At 38.9% G+C, this 13329-nt stretch overlaps 2 protein-coding genes and 1 non-coding gene across 9 annotated transcripts in view; 2 read left to right on the top strand and 1 right to left on the bottom strand.

Annotated features, from left to right (window-relative positions):
• The window catches only part of LOC144658132 (endothelin-converting enzyme homolog), a 34354-nt gene extending 21031 nt beyond the window's left edge, over window positions 1–13323 (top strand). For all 7 annotated transcript variants that reach the window (XM_078518481.1, XM_078518480.1, XM_078518479.1 and 4 more), the window contains 17 exons: window positions 369–626; window positions 1303–1368; window positions 1535–1648; window positions 2057–2146; window positions 2589–2722; window positions 3441–3663; window positions 4444–4542; window positions 5750–5827; window positions 6487–6590; window positions 6683–6741; window positions 7078–7129; window positions 8740–8807; window positions 8931–9055; window positions 9937–10002; window positions 11543–11641; window positions 12727–12803; window positions 13177–13323. In XM_078518481.1, the coding sequence (XP_078374607.1) occupies window positions 369–626; window positions 1303–1368; window positions 1535–1648; window positions 2057–2146; window positions 2589–2722; window positions 3441–3663; window positions 4444–4542; window positions 5750–5827; window positions 6487–6590; window positions 6683–6741; window positions 7078–7129; window positions 8740–8807; window positions 8931–9055; window positions 9937–10002; window positions 11543–11641; window positions 12727–12803; window positions 13177–13276 (1812 nt within the window). In that variant the 3' untranslated portion in view covers window positions 13277–13323. The remainder of the gene's footprint in view (window positions 1–368; window positions 627–1302; window positions 1369–1534; window positions 1649–2056; window positions 2147–2588; window positions 2723–3440; window positions 3664–4443; window positions 4543–5749; window positions 5828–6486; window positions 6591–6682; window positions 6742–7077; window positions 7130–8739; window positions 8808–8930; window positions 9056–9936; window positions 10003–11542; window positions 11642–12726; window positions 12804–13176) is intronic.
• On the top strand, window positions 9702–9773 carry Trnah-gug (transfer RNA histidin (anticodon GUG)). Its single transcript has one exon. It is a non-coding gene; the product is annotated as a tRNA-His (tRNA).
• Window positions 11708–13329, bottom strand: part of LOC144658319 (lactadherin-like) — a 173307-nt gene continuing 171685 nt past the window's right edge. The window contains exon 6 of the mRNA XM_078518733.1: window positions 11708–12246. Coding sequence (XP_078374859.1) covers window positions 12204–12246 — 43 coding nt within the window. The 3' untranslated portion in view covers window positions 11708–12203. The remainder of the gene's footprint in view (window positions 12247–13329) is intronic.

The following is a 13329-nucleotide window of genomic DNA, read 5'->3' as shown; positions in this document are numbered from 1 at the left end:
GGTCACGGAAATACCCGTACTCCAGACCCTTTTCGGGGAGTCTCTCCTACGACCTGGCCAAAAATACGGACACCTTTCTGGTATACAGTTGAATCCCAATAACTCGAACCTACCGCCTATGTATGTTACTACACTGAAGAGGACCGTTAAGGTCGAAAGGCCTATGTAGTTTATTAAAATCGTAGCTGTACGGCGATACACAATTTGTTCTTTTTAGTATATTTGCTACCGCTAACTCGAACCTTTTCTCATTCCCCTCCAGGTCGTTTTCTTCCTATTTTACCCTCGATAACGGGATTCAACTGTATTTAATTAAGGGCATCTTTTCAACCTATTCCCATCTAACTTTTCTCTTGTCATCTCTCTAGAACGAAGCTGTTACGAAAGGTTTCGACATGTTTGATTCTTGCATGGATGAAGACAGGATCGAGAGCCGAGGCGCGGCTCCTCTGCTGGAGTTGATCAAAGAGTACGGATCGTGGAATGTAACGGATGGAAACTGGACCGAGGAAAACTGGGACTTTATGGATACTTTTGTTAAAATTCAAAAGTACCTGTCAATCGCACCACTCTTCAACATGTACGTATCAGCTGACCTCAAAGACTCCACGAAAAATATTATTGTGGTGAGTTGTATAATTTTCTAGAGCGCGCGAAAGAGACAACGGTCTGGTTTAAGTTTGACCAGTTTATGTCTTAGTCGAGGTTTACCCGGACTTTCTTATTAAGGCGTCTTTGCGCCATGTTTATAGCGGAAAATTGGGAATGCAATATTGAGCCAACAAGCAGTGATATTAGAAACTGGAAAGTAGAGAATTAGCGCTAAGGCGACTAACCCAGGAATCTCCTTATGAGTGTTATCCCTAGAAAGGAAATCAGGGAACACACGAGATAATGAAAAATTATTTGACCTGGGTGAGATTACGCCATTTCAAGTGAGTTTAACGGGGTGGGAGTAATTATCCTCACCCCAAATCGCAACCTGGAGGACCAGGGACTGTCCTCTGTTAAGCTTTTCCTCCTTGACCAATCTCTCTCTTTTAGTTCCTTGCCCCTCTGGTGGGGGATAGGGCCGGCCTTGACCAATCACCCCAAGGATAAAAAATATTCCTATAGTAATTAGAGAAAGAGGTTTTGTTTGCAGTTTCTTGTGCAGAAAAATGTGTGCCCTTCCCAGTGAAAAATAATAATGGTAGAGAATAGAGCATTTTATGTAACGTGAAACGACTGGGTCAGGCACTCAATCTACAAAACTGAGAACTTCTCCGTTTTTAATGTTTTTTTTTGTATATACGTTTTCAGCTTGATCAATCTGGACTTGCCATTTCTCCTGAAGCCTTTTTGAAGAACACATCGTACCATATAAAGGTTAGTAATGCATTGGTCGTTCTTTCTGTTGTCACACAACGCTTTTGATACTATACGTTAAATCCTATTTAGCAAATAGAAGCCAACCACAATTAAGTTGGTACCATTCTCCGCCGAATAGGGTCCCCCGTTAAATCGAGGTTCACTGTATTCTCTATTATTTCAGGTCCGCACCGCGTACAAAAAGCTTATGATCGATGTTGTGAAACTTCTTGTCGATCGCCCAGATACAGAAGCATTGATGACAGAAGTTTACAATTTCGAAGAAACTTTAGCAAAGGTACGTCCAACTTCAATTCGTTTATACAATGCTTTGCAATATCAGTTACAACAAAATTCGTATGTTAGTAAATAGGTTTAACAGCATAATACTGGTGTTAACTCGGGAAAATGTATTCTATAAAACAACGGAGGATGGTAGACCTTATTTATATTAGCCTAAGTATTCATATTCCATCATTTCAGTATTAGATATTATCATTTGTAAGCTAGGAAAGGGTCTTGAACTGTTAATGAGCTGTTCAAAAGGAAAGTAGTTTGACTTCTAAATTAATATCTTTTTCGCAGAGTTAAAATTATTCAAACGAATGTGGACGAGATTTGTTGCATTACAGAAACTTTCGACGAGTAGTTAATAATGTTCCTGAAAATTCACTGTCATGTTTTTCACTTATGTTTTTGCTTTCAGACGTTTATTCCCAGAGAACAGCGGCGAGATACAAATAAGATTTACAAGAAAATGACAGTGAATGAATATATCAAACAATCTGATATTAAGGTAAGTTCCTCTGGGGTAGCTATCTGTAGTTTTTGAACTTTGTATACCTGATTTGCAGTTGAAGCGCAGCATCTGTAGCTCTGAGCACGCGGTGCTGCCTATACTGTCTAATTGTGCCACTTCTATTACCCGTTAGAATAACGCAAACCAAAGTGATGTTTTTTTTTGCGTATGAGCCAAGTTAAAATTGAATCTGAATCAAAAACGAAGGCATAAGAGAATAAAAGCAGTGATGTCGCAACCATTGATCCTAGGGGAGGTCTAACAAATTGCTTTTGCTTCATTGCCAGTTGTTTGGAATGTTTTGGAATGTTGTTTGGAATGTTACTAATCTATCTGACTCCTCTAAAGCTTCGTAGCTCAGTTGATAGAGAGCACTGCGACAAGTCTTGAACACTGAAGGCGTTGTAGCATTTTTTAACGTAACATTTATGCGTTGCAGATCGACTTGATGGACTTCCTCAAGAAAATGTTCAACGAAACCAATTATAAAATCACAGGAGATGAAGCTGTTGTTTCATTTGCGCTGGACTATGTCAAGAATATGTCTGTGATTTTTAATACAACCAGCAAAAGGTAAGCGTTCCAACCACCCGCGTCACAAGCTGTCCAAGACGGTACCTTGTCCAACATTGCGCCATTACTCAATCTTAATTTACCATGAAAACTATTTAGCAATTGCCTTCCCTTTCTATAGACCTCCCTCTAATATTCAATTTTTGAATAACTTCCTCCCTCTCTGTTAAAATGGCATTTTATCTTGTTTTAGAGGTAACTGCCCTCTGTGGTCATGCTAAGAAAGAGTTATGAAACACCTTCTCATATTATGTGCACTAGCTGATTTAAAAATTACAATAGCTCCCTTCCCTTCCCTAGGCTCCTTTCGAGAAATAAACGCCTCGGAAGCTTTATAGGGATTAACTGTGTTTCCATGGAAGATTCGCTTTGCCGTTTATTCAAACCGAATTATCAATATTTGTATGGGGCTACGAATTACACTTATAAAATACGTAACGAAGAATCTCAGTTCTCTATTAATGAAAGTTATTCCAAGGAATTTGATCGGCTCAGTCGTAAGGAAATTATTTCTTGGGGTTTGAATCCCCTCCCTTCCCCATCGCTGCCTCAAGTCGCAAAAACCTAAAAGTCGACTCTTAATAGGGTAACGAAAAGTTCTTACATTATTTTATGAACTAAATTACTTTCTCTACAGAAGCTAAAACCTAATATCAATTTTCTTAATACACATTGCTATACAGTGCTATGCCTCAACTGTTTCTACTCTCATTTCCAGAGTCATTGCCAACTATATGATGTGGCACGTGGTTCTTCGTTTCTCTCCACATTTGAGCTTTAAGTTCAGAGAAGTTTTCAAAGAATATCGTAAATCTGTATCGGGGACCACTGCCGAAGATCCTCGCTGGCAGGACTGTCTTGGTGTCGTAGACGGCTCGTTTGGGATGCCATTTGGTCTGCTGTTTGTTGACGAGACTTTTGAGGGAGAGAGCAAGGAATCGGTAGGGAACGTCAATGCTTGTTTGTCAGCAAAATGAATTTTTACCTCTCTTTTTTCTATATAATTGAAGTTCAACTCATTATAGCTTAATTAAGGTAATTCTGAGTATTTCATTTCGCATCCCGTACTGCGCATACTTTTTCGCGTGACTAGGGAAGATGGTGACTTTTTCTGTACGGCTCGGCTCGTAGGAGAGATAAGTCGTCGTTTTCTCACCTTTTTTCTATAGACTGAGTATAAACAAATTTCTTTTGTTGAAAAATAAATAATCAACGAAATGTGAACTTAGCCAGTACTCGTGATAATATAATTGTGACCTCGAGATCACTGCACGCTAGGAACAAGTTGGATTCGTGTCGATTGAAACTCCGTGCTTTAATCACGAAATATTTATTAAAAGGTTTCTTGAAGTCGTTGTGGTACATCTATAGTTAGATTTCGCGTTTTACTTTCTCCCTATTTTTTTCTACTCTCACGAAACGTGAAGTGAACTTTTTAAATAATTCTATTTCCTAAAGATGATAATGTAAGGAATTATGAGGTATACTCAAGGTCTTTCTGCTCCTAAACGAATACCGGGACCCTGATTTTGGACAAAAACACATTCGGACCAGAAACCTGGTCATGCCTGTAGCATGCCTGGAGACCTGGAGCATGCCTCCACAATGTAGATGTAGATGTAAACCTGTCGGACAATATACATGCGTATGCCTCACCCCCTATCCCTCTCCCCTCCCCCCTGGAGGTCTTTTTACCACCTTTTGACTGCTTGTTTTTTTAGGCCGAAGAGATGATTCACGACATCAGACAGGTGTTCCTTGCCAATCTGGAAAAACTGGAATGGATGGATGACGTCACTAAGGAAAGAGCAAAGGATAAGGTACGGGGCTCAGAACCATTGACTCCATGTGGTGCAAAACTGGAATTTACTCATAAATATTTTAAGCGGCTCAGTGCTTAATGGTTAGGCTTAGGGAGTTACCTTTGTATAGGAAATTAACGCTTGTGTTAATTAAGGTATTGGAAATTAACGCGACTTAAATTAACGCGAACTGAAGGAAACATTACTTCCCAATAAAGGAAATTAACGCGAAAGAGGGGGTAACATTTCAAAATGAAGGAAATTAACGCGACACAACATGAACAAGTTTATTTCAACACTTGTTGGCGTATAATCTTAAACACAAACAATATTCATGGTACTTTTCCCACTTCGAGCGTTCTTCGCAGTATCAGTGATAGCGGCAGATGTCCACCCTAATAAAATGATGATTTTTCCTTTGAGTCAAGAACGTCTGAACTGTAACGAGAAATTGCGGCCAAAATAATGGAAATTAAGGTCATGGAAATTAACGCTCCACTTAATCAACGTTGCGGAAATTAACGTTAACAAAAATTAACGCGACTTGAATTAACGCGAATTTTTAATGTCATGACGCGTTAATTTCTTATAATAAGGTAGCCTGCAATGTAGGCGTATTTTAGCGAGCGAGCGCCATCTTGGATTCCAGCTCGGGAGAGGCTTGGGAAGAGAAGAAAAAAGTGTCTTAGGGAGTAGAAGTGAGGGTGAATTCAGGCTATTAGCGAGTTGGTCTGTGTATCGAACGGTCAGGGCTCCGAAGGCTGTTTGGGGTCACTGTATTCTACTCATGGCCAAGGGTCTTAGCCACGGTGCCTATCTGTACTGACAGCGCCTCTCTTCATTCTAGTAAGGAGTATCAATGGCTACCGGCGAACTTTTGGGTCTAATATCTAATACCATATCATCTTGGGGGAGTTGAAATACCCCTTGTCGCTTCATGCTATCGAAACCGAGATAAACTCTGATGGTATTTGTGGGCCAATTTCGCTCTAGTGAAGGCCTTTGCCGTGGCGATTTCTAGCGAAGACAACCTCAGAAGACCCGAAGAGTGTGTGCGGTCTTGTTATGCTTGTGATTGTGCTTACATCTGTATGCTTATTTCACAGCTGTCTCACTAGCTTATGGTTTTGCTTGTGCATGCTCTAATGTTGTTTGGGAGAATCAGCCTTTCAAGATACTATTTAGTTGAAATAGTAAATAAAATATAATTTTTATTTCTAAACAGGCTGTAGCAATACGCGAAAACATTGGCTATCCTGATTACTTAACAAATAAAACTGCATTGGCCATGATGTATAAAGGGGTAAGTCTCCTTAAAAAAATATACGCCACTCTACATCTTCAAACTTATTCATTGCGTTTACGCTATAGAAATAACACCTATGATGTACAAAACAGCTAAATATAATTTGTTTATTTTATTGCATTAATTTCAAAGAGTGGGTTGGGGGAGGTGCTCACAAGAACTTTTATGCTTACGATTTCCCAATTAAGCTTTTAGGTTTCAAAATAATATCTCCATAAAAGCTTAATTGGGAAATTATCTTAAGCAGCTAGCCTGCCAAAAATTTTATAATTGAAATGCCAAATTGTGCGAGCCAAATATTGACACGACGTACATCGATTTTTTACTGTAATTTTTAAGAAAAATTCCATAAGTTTTAAATCGACTCTGGCACTTTCAGTCTTCCCGCTCGCTTATGTCCAGAAATATACCCAAGTATTATTTACTTACTGAGTACTTCAATTGGGTTATTGGCCATTTTCCTATTCACATTTGACAGAGTTATGTGTGTTTTGGTAACCTTTTATCAGTGAAAGCATTTTGAAATGGCTAACATGAAAAGCTTTCAATCCTGGAGATAACTTCCCCCATCCCCCTCCCCCTTCTCGCCAAGGTAGAATGGGGTTAATGAGTAAAGTGTCATAATTTGAATTTATTTCTTTGTGTCTCTTGAACAGTTTGCCGTTAAAAAGGACAAATACTTCAGGAACATTGTGCAGTCCTATACATTTTTTAACATGAAAAATTACGCCAAACTGGGCAAGCCAGTCGACAAAGATAGGTAATACACTAAGACATGTCTTGAAGATTGCATGATAACAACGTTTTGCCGGTAAATAACTCTGTTATTCCTTCGTTTGTTTTGTACAACAGGTGGTCCATGACCCCGCCTACTGTCAATGCTTACTACTCGTCCATTGATAACAAGATTGGTGAGTACGCTGTTCATATGTTTTTACTGTCACCACATGTTAGTTATGGCATGTCATCTATACCAAGCAACAGACTTTAAAGTAGTGCGGCTACATCACCCACTATATGCACGAGGAAAAGTTCATCGACTGCAGGCTCATTTTTTCAAATAGTACACTCGATCAAATGATGACTTTTTTCGCCAACAAATTGAAGTTAGCGTTTTCAATCCATTTTTAATCTTGCTGACCCGTTGGTCCGTTGGTAGGTTGACCTGTTCGCCGGTTTGTTTCAGTTGTTCCTTCAGTGTCCGAATTAACTCATCATTGAGTCGTTTGCTTTTTTTCTGCGTTTAGCATTTCCTGCTGGAATCCTACAGAAACCTTTCTATGATCATAGATTTCCCAAGTAAGTACAAACCTTGTTCAAACTTTCTCTGGCTGAAGGCAGTTCTAGATCTTGGTCCGTTCGCTCGTCAGTCAGTCAGTCAGTCAGTCAGTCAGTCAGTAGTTTCTTAACAAATGGTAAACGCCATAGCGTACACTATTGAGTTAGGGATGTACGCGGGAGGTTGCTAAGCACGAAAGAAGCGTAAGAGTGGCACGAGGCGATAGCCGAGTGCGACTCTAGCTTCTTGAGTGCTTAGCAAGCCTCCCAAGTACATCCATAACTCGATATTGTACGCTATGGCGTTTACCATTTGTTTTATAGCACAACTTTGGGCGATTTATTGCAGTTTTTTAAGGTAAAAATGCGCGCGCTTATTTAAATAATTGCGTGTAGTGCTCGCGTAAACGCTGACGAAAACCTAAAAGAAAAAACAAGCAAACGTTTTTATTTCAGACGTGCCTTATGACTAAAAGTCTTTCAGCATTATGGAGAGATGGATTTTCTTATGTTTAGCTTTTCAAATTCACAGGAAAATCGAAAAATATGTATAAACTCGTGGATTTGCAGCACTTTCTTGTGCCATGTCGCATCAGATCAGCGCGCGCGCTCAGGTTGAAGGCATACGTCAGCGTACACCCATGGGCAAATAGTAGACGGTAAATTAACTAATCAGAGCGCGCGCTTTACCTTAGTTGTGCTATAATTGTTATTAGGTCACTCTTTACCATAGTTGCTATATTACCTTTATTGTAACACCTCCATTTGGAGTGTAAGGCGCAATAACGATATACTGTTAATTACAGTTGGTCATGATCAGTCTTTTCTCATTTATCCATTTCTTAGTTTCTTTGTATAGGTAATCGCATGATTTCGAGTGCAATTTGGGATAAATCAGCACGAGTAAATTTTTCAAAGGCTAACCTTGTAGTCTTTGAAAAATTTACGAGTGCTGATTTATCCCAAATTGTACGAGAAAAATCATGTGATTACTTGTTAATAATACACATACAAAAATTTCGCTTGAAGTGGATGACAAACAAAACGTGTTCAGTGGCTTACCTTTCCGATACGTTCTTAAACATAACGGAGTTGCCGGGCTTTGTAAAATCCAGATACCGCTAGGGAATTTTAAATCTCTCTGTCATGCATTATCAGGTGCTTTTATCCTTATTCAGTTGTATTGGTTTGGGCTGAAATGTCCAACTTCAATTCACGCTTGTAATCTTTCTTCTTTACGAGCCGGTCGCGTAAGAAAATCCACGATTGGTAGCCTTCAGTAGTTTCGTAAAGCCTCTCTTGTGCTGTACGAATGTCCAATTCCTAGTACTTTGGTTTATATTCTTATAACTTTCGTTAAATCGGTCAAACTTTTCATGAATCGTTATGTTTTTGCTCGATTTTTGCTCTCTCAAACACTTCGACATCAACCGCCATTTTGTTTTGGCGCGCTTTCCGACTTTCCTGTCAATCAATTTAATTTCAACTTTCTGCACTCAATTTCAACTTTTTGCACTCAATTTCAACTTTCTTCACTGTTTGGGATTAATTGACGTGCTCTCAGCCAATGAGCATGCATAAATTTTTGTATGTATATTATTATAAATGCTATTTGTTTTAATTCATTTCAGAGCCCTTAACTATGGAGGAATAGGAATGGTAGTTGGACACGAAATAACTCATGGTTTTGACGACAATGGTAAGGGATACATCTCACTTGTCAATAAAAGTTGTACTGCCATTCTAAATTACAAATTGTAATCCCTTCCTCAGAGCGAGACACAATGAAAATTCTCACTAAAAATGTTTCTTTATTTTGTAGGACGGCTGTTTAACAAAGATGGAAACCTGAAGAAATGGTGGTCAAACAGCTCGATAGCTGCCTTCAAGACCAAAACACAGTGCCTTATTGACCAGTATTCCAAATATGTCTTCCACACAAAGAACGTAAGTCACCATGAAGCTTCCGTAACATGCCTCTTACCATTTTCGTTACACAAGCGTAATGCCGGGTTTGCACGGGCAATTTTTATGTGAACATTTTTAGGTGACAAATATACTCGATCAAGTTGATGACACAACAATTATTTTTCTAAAGTTCAAAGTTTAGTGCGCCAGTAATGACTTTGGGCAGCAATGAAACAATGAAAAATGTGATCAAATATGTCAAAGATACGTGACAAAATATTTATGAAGCAAAAAGGAATAAAAAATAACAAATATGGCTTATTTTGAAAGCAAGAACTGATGTAAAATGATAGTTCTCAGGAGGCCATGCTGTACTTCTTTGACAAAAAAATATCGAAAATTTGGCAATCAACTTGTTCTGAAACTTTCTTTCGATGTCAGTCCTTCATCCATATCATGCTTCCTTCTGATGATGATATTACAGTGCAGAAAAAATATGCATACAATTCTACCTCGTTCACATTTCGTCCTCCACCGAAAATAGACAACAGGTCAGAGTCTTGTGTTGTCACGTTGATGCTCCGGGAAAAACACGAAATGACTCTTTGACCTGCAGCTGCAATACACCTGCTTTACTTGAATCAATAATTTCGTTGATTTTGTAACCACCTCCTCGGTGGCGCAAGCCGCGATCGTCTAGCGGTTAGGACACTGCGTTGTGGCCGCAGTAACCCAGGTTCGAATCCTGGTCCCGGCATTTTTTCTTTTTCTTTTTTTCTTTGTAATGTCATATTACTGACTTTTTATTTATTATATTTATATTTATTTTTATTGTTATTTGTATTTCTATTATATTTTTTAAATAAAATAATCATACTGCATTTCTTTTAGTAACAATGCATTTGTTTAACGTTTTACAGCTGAAAGGTGAACAAACCCTCGGAGAAAATATCGCTGATAATGGCGGCATCAAACAATCTTTTCAGGTACGGTGCACTTGGAGCTAACACTGTTGACGGCCCTTAAAGGGACTATGTCACCGATTTTACGAGATTTTTGAACAGCCAAGATTTTATTTTGCGTCGCAGGAAACCTAAAAATACTGAATAGTCCATTTTGTTATATATATTCGAGTGCTGAAACTGTTAACGAACAGCCTCTTTGGCTGTGGATGGCTCGGCCGGAATTGGATTGCAACTTGTAAAAAGAAGGCTTACTTTTTCAAGTTGTTTCCGCGCGTCTTTAAAAAAAAATCGATTTTTATAGTCATAGCTTAATGTCTATCCGCAAATTAGGGTTATATCTTCCTTTATTTGTTTTAAGATTATGTTTTTATGGCTAAAGATGCTTGCCACTAATTTCAGAACAGTTTAGACCAAAAATCTGCGAAATCTCCGTGACATACTCCTTTAAAAATAGACAGTATGTGATCAGACTAAAGGGACCTTCTAGTTCGTAACGCATTTATCTTGCCAAATGTTAACCATCTTTTTGAAAATTTCACACATCACAGAAATTAATTTCATGGTTTCTTTGAAGTTGGTCGACGTTACGACTACGTAAGCTCGCAGCTCAGTTCAGTGTCCGGTCGTTTCATAGTTCTATATCTTTGTTGTTTGTTTTCCTAATTCTGATCATCTGATTCTAGTCTTGAGACGTTTTCGAATTCATTATTTTCACATAAACATGAATGCGTTTTTGAGGAAAAATTAAGGAGCAATTCTCCAGGGAACGTCACCTGATCTGAAATGATTAGTTATTAACCCTGGTTTTCATCAGCGACGCAAGCACAAGCGCAAGCACTGACGCAAGCATGACAGCTCTTATTATTCAACACATTACGCGCGCTGCCCATATATGGTCAAAATATTAACGATATCTGTCATTCGTACATAACAGATATCCTGCGATATTCGTAGGTTGCGAAGATTCATCTGAAATCTCGAAAAACACTGCATAATTACAGTTTTTCTATGTGCAAGATGTGTTTCGTTGACAATTTGTTGAATAATAAATCAAGTATCCTGCTCAATCTTGCGGAATATCGTCTGATTTTAGCCAACTCGGCCTACGGCCTCATCGGCTAAGTATCAGGCGATATTCCGCGCGATTTCGCAGGATAATTGTTAAATATTTCACCGTGAAAACGGCCTCGATGCAAGCATAATTAACACAAGGATCATTTTTTTCCTTTTGTAATGCGTGCGCTTGCGTTCGCGTTATGCCGTCTTAAAACGAAACACCGCATAAACACAAGGAAATTTACGACGTCTGGCCGTGTCGGCCAGTTTAAACATTCGTTTCAGATTCCCCGCGCCTGAGCATTTGAGGTATTTGAGCTTTGTAACTAAACATCGTGTTCTTTTCCTTGTGCTTGTGCTGATGTCGACGTTTGTATTCACTTCGCACGAACTTTTTACGCTTCCTCTTGTGTTTTCACTTGTGCTTGCGTCTCAAGTGAAAACTAGGCTAAAGTTTGCTATGCGCTTGTCAAATGACCACGCCACAACTATATTTTTCCGTCAGGCCTATCAAAACTGGAAGAAGAGACGAGGCCCGGAGCCACCTCTTCCTGGAATGAAGGATTTTACCAATGAACAGATCTTTTTCCTTGGATTCGCTCAGGTTTGTGCACGACTTTGGGTGTTTCATTTATTCCTTCCTTTTATTTCATGAGAAGAAGTGGATTAGGGTACGTTCCATTTCAGGCGTCCAATTTCCCGCGCAACACCGTTTAAACTACACGGTTGTCCCTTTTGCTTTAATGAGAAATATGTTAATTTCTCAAACTCATTAGTAACTTATCAAGTTAAAACAAAAATAATGACAAAAATAAGGCCTACTCTGGGACCCAAAATCGCCCAAAGTCGCCCAAAATCGCCTAAAGTCGCCCAAAATCGCCTTAAGTCGCCTTAAGTCGCTCTAAGTCGCTTTAAATAGTATAGATATTTTCTGTAACAATGCTTTATGGTGTACCATGACGATTCCCATGTACATGTATACCACAACTGTACTTAGGCCGGTCACCTAAAATTGCCTAAAAGGTCACCTAAAATTGCCTAAAGTCGCTCAAAATCGCCCAAAGTCGCCAAAAGTCGCCCAAAATCGCCTTAAATCGCCCAAAATCGCCCGTAATTTTGAACAAAATAAGCTAAAATCGCCTAAAGTCGCCTTAAGTCGCCCAAAGTTACGGCGACTTTGGGTCCCAGAGTAGGCCTAAAATAATAATGCTGCGCGTCGTATTTTCAACTCTCTTCTCGTTGTTTGGATATCCTGATCAGACACTGTCTCTCGTGCTTGTAACATAAGACAGGTAAATCGTCTTAAATTGCTGGTTGCGTGCTTTTAAAACTGTAACATATAAGCGATTCTTTTTAAGGAAACTCATGTATATCATATCCTTGAATGCAGTTCAATTTGGTACTTTAAGGAACACCGGGAAAACGTGAAAAACACTCAACTGCTAATAGAACTTTCTAAATTTCTCTCGCTTGTCTTCTCAAAATGCGCTTCGTATGTTATGAAAGTATAAACGGCTTTGGTTTCATTAGTATATTGCTTTAAACTTATTTCAAAAAAATAAAATGCACTTTTTTCAATAATAGAGGTTAAACACGTTTTCTTAATTTGGAGACTAAATGTTAACCTACTTTCGGAGAAGCTCTCAAGTCCTAAAAAGTAACTAATCGAGACCATACTTTCCATTTTAGATTTGGTGCAGCAAGTACCGCCCAGAGACAGCCATGAGACAGGTCGATTATGGAGTTCATAGTCCTGGGAAATTTAGGTAACGCTTGAGATAGAATTATATGACGTTTTCTCCCTTCTCAAATAGGTTATCCCTCATAAAGTCGTTTGTTTGATACACTCTTGAATTTTACACACTCAATCAATCAATCAATCAATCAATCAATCAGCCAACCAACCGACCAACACGTCAGCCGGCCAGTCAGTCAGTCAGTCAGTCAGTCAGTCAGTCAGTCAGTCAGTCAGTCGGCCAATCAATCAATCAATCAATCAATCAATCAATCAATCAATCAATCAATCAATCAATCAATCAATCAATCAAACAATCAATCAATGAATCAAACAATCAATCAATCGCTTTCCATGAACGTCGCCGCTTTAATTTACTAATGTAACTTTGTTTTTCCTCTCAGGGTCATTGGCTCTTTGTCCAATTTTGACGAGTTTGCCAAGGCTTACAATTGTCCTAAAGGATCTCCCATGAACCCTGAGAAAAAATGTGCCGTGTGGTAGTGAGGCTGTTGTGTAGTGTTTGGTCTTTAAAGGATCTTTGTCAACTGCGAGAG

Source organism: Oculina patagonica, chromosome 6, assembly GCF_052425735.1.
Source record: "Oculina patagonica isolate OP01 chromosome 6, crgOcupat, whole genome shotgun sequence".
Classification (NCBI taxonomy): Eukaryota; Metazoa; Cnidaria; class Anthozoa; order Scleractinia; family Oculinidae; genus Oculina; species Oculina patagonica.
Note: the sequence above shows the minus strand (reverse complement) of the source record. Positions and strands in the feature narration are given on the sequence as shown.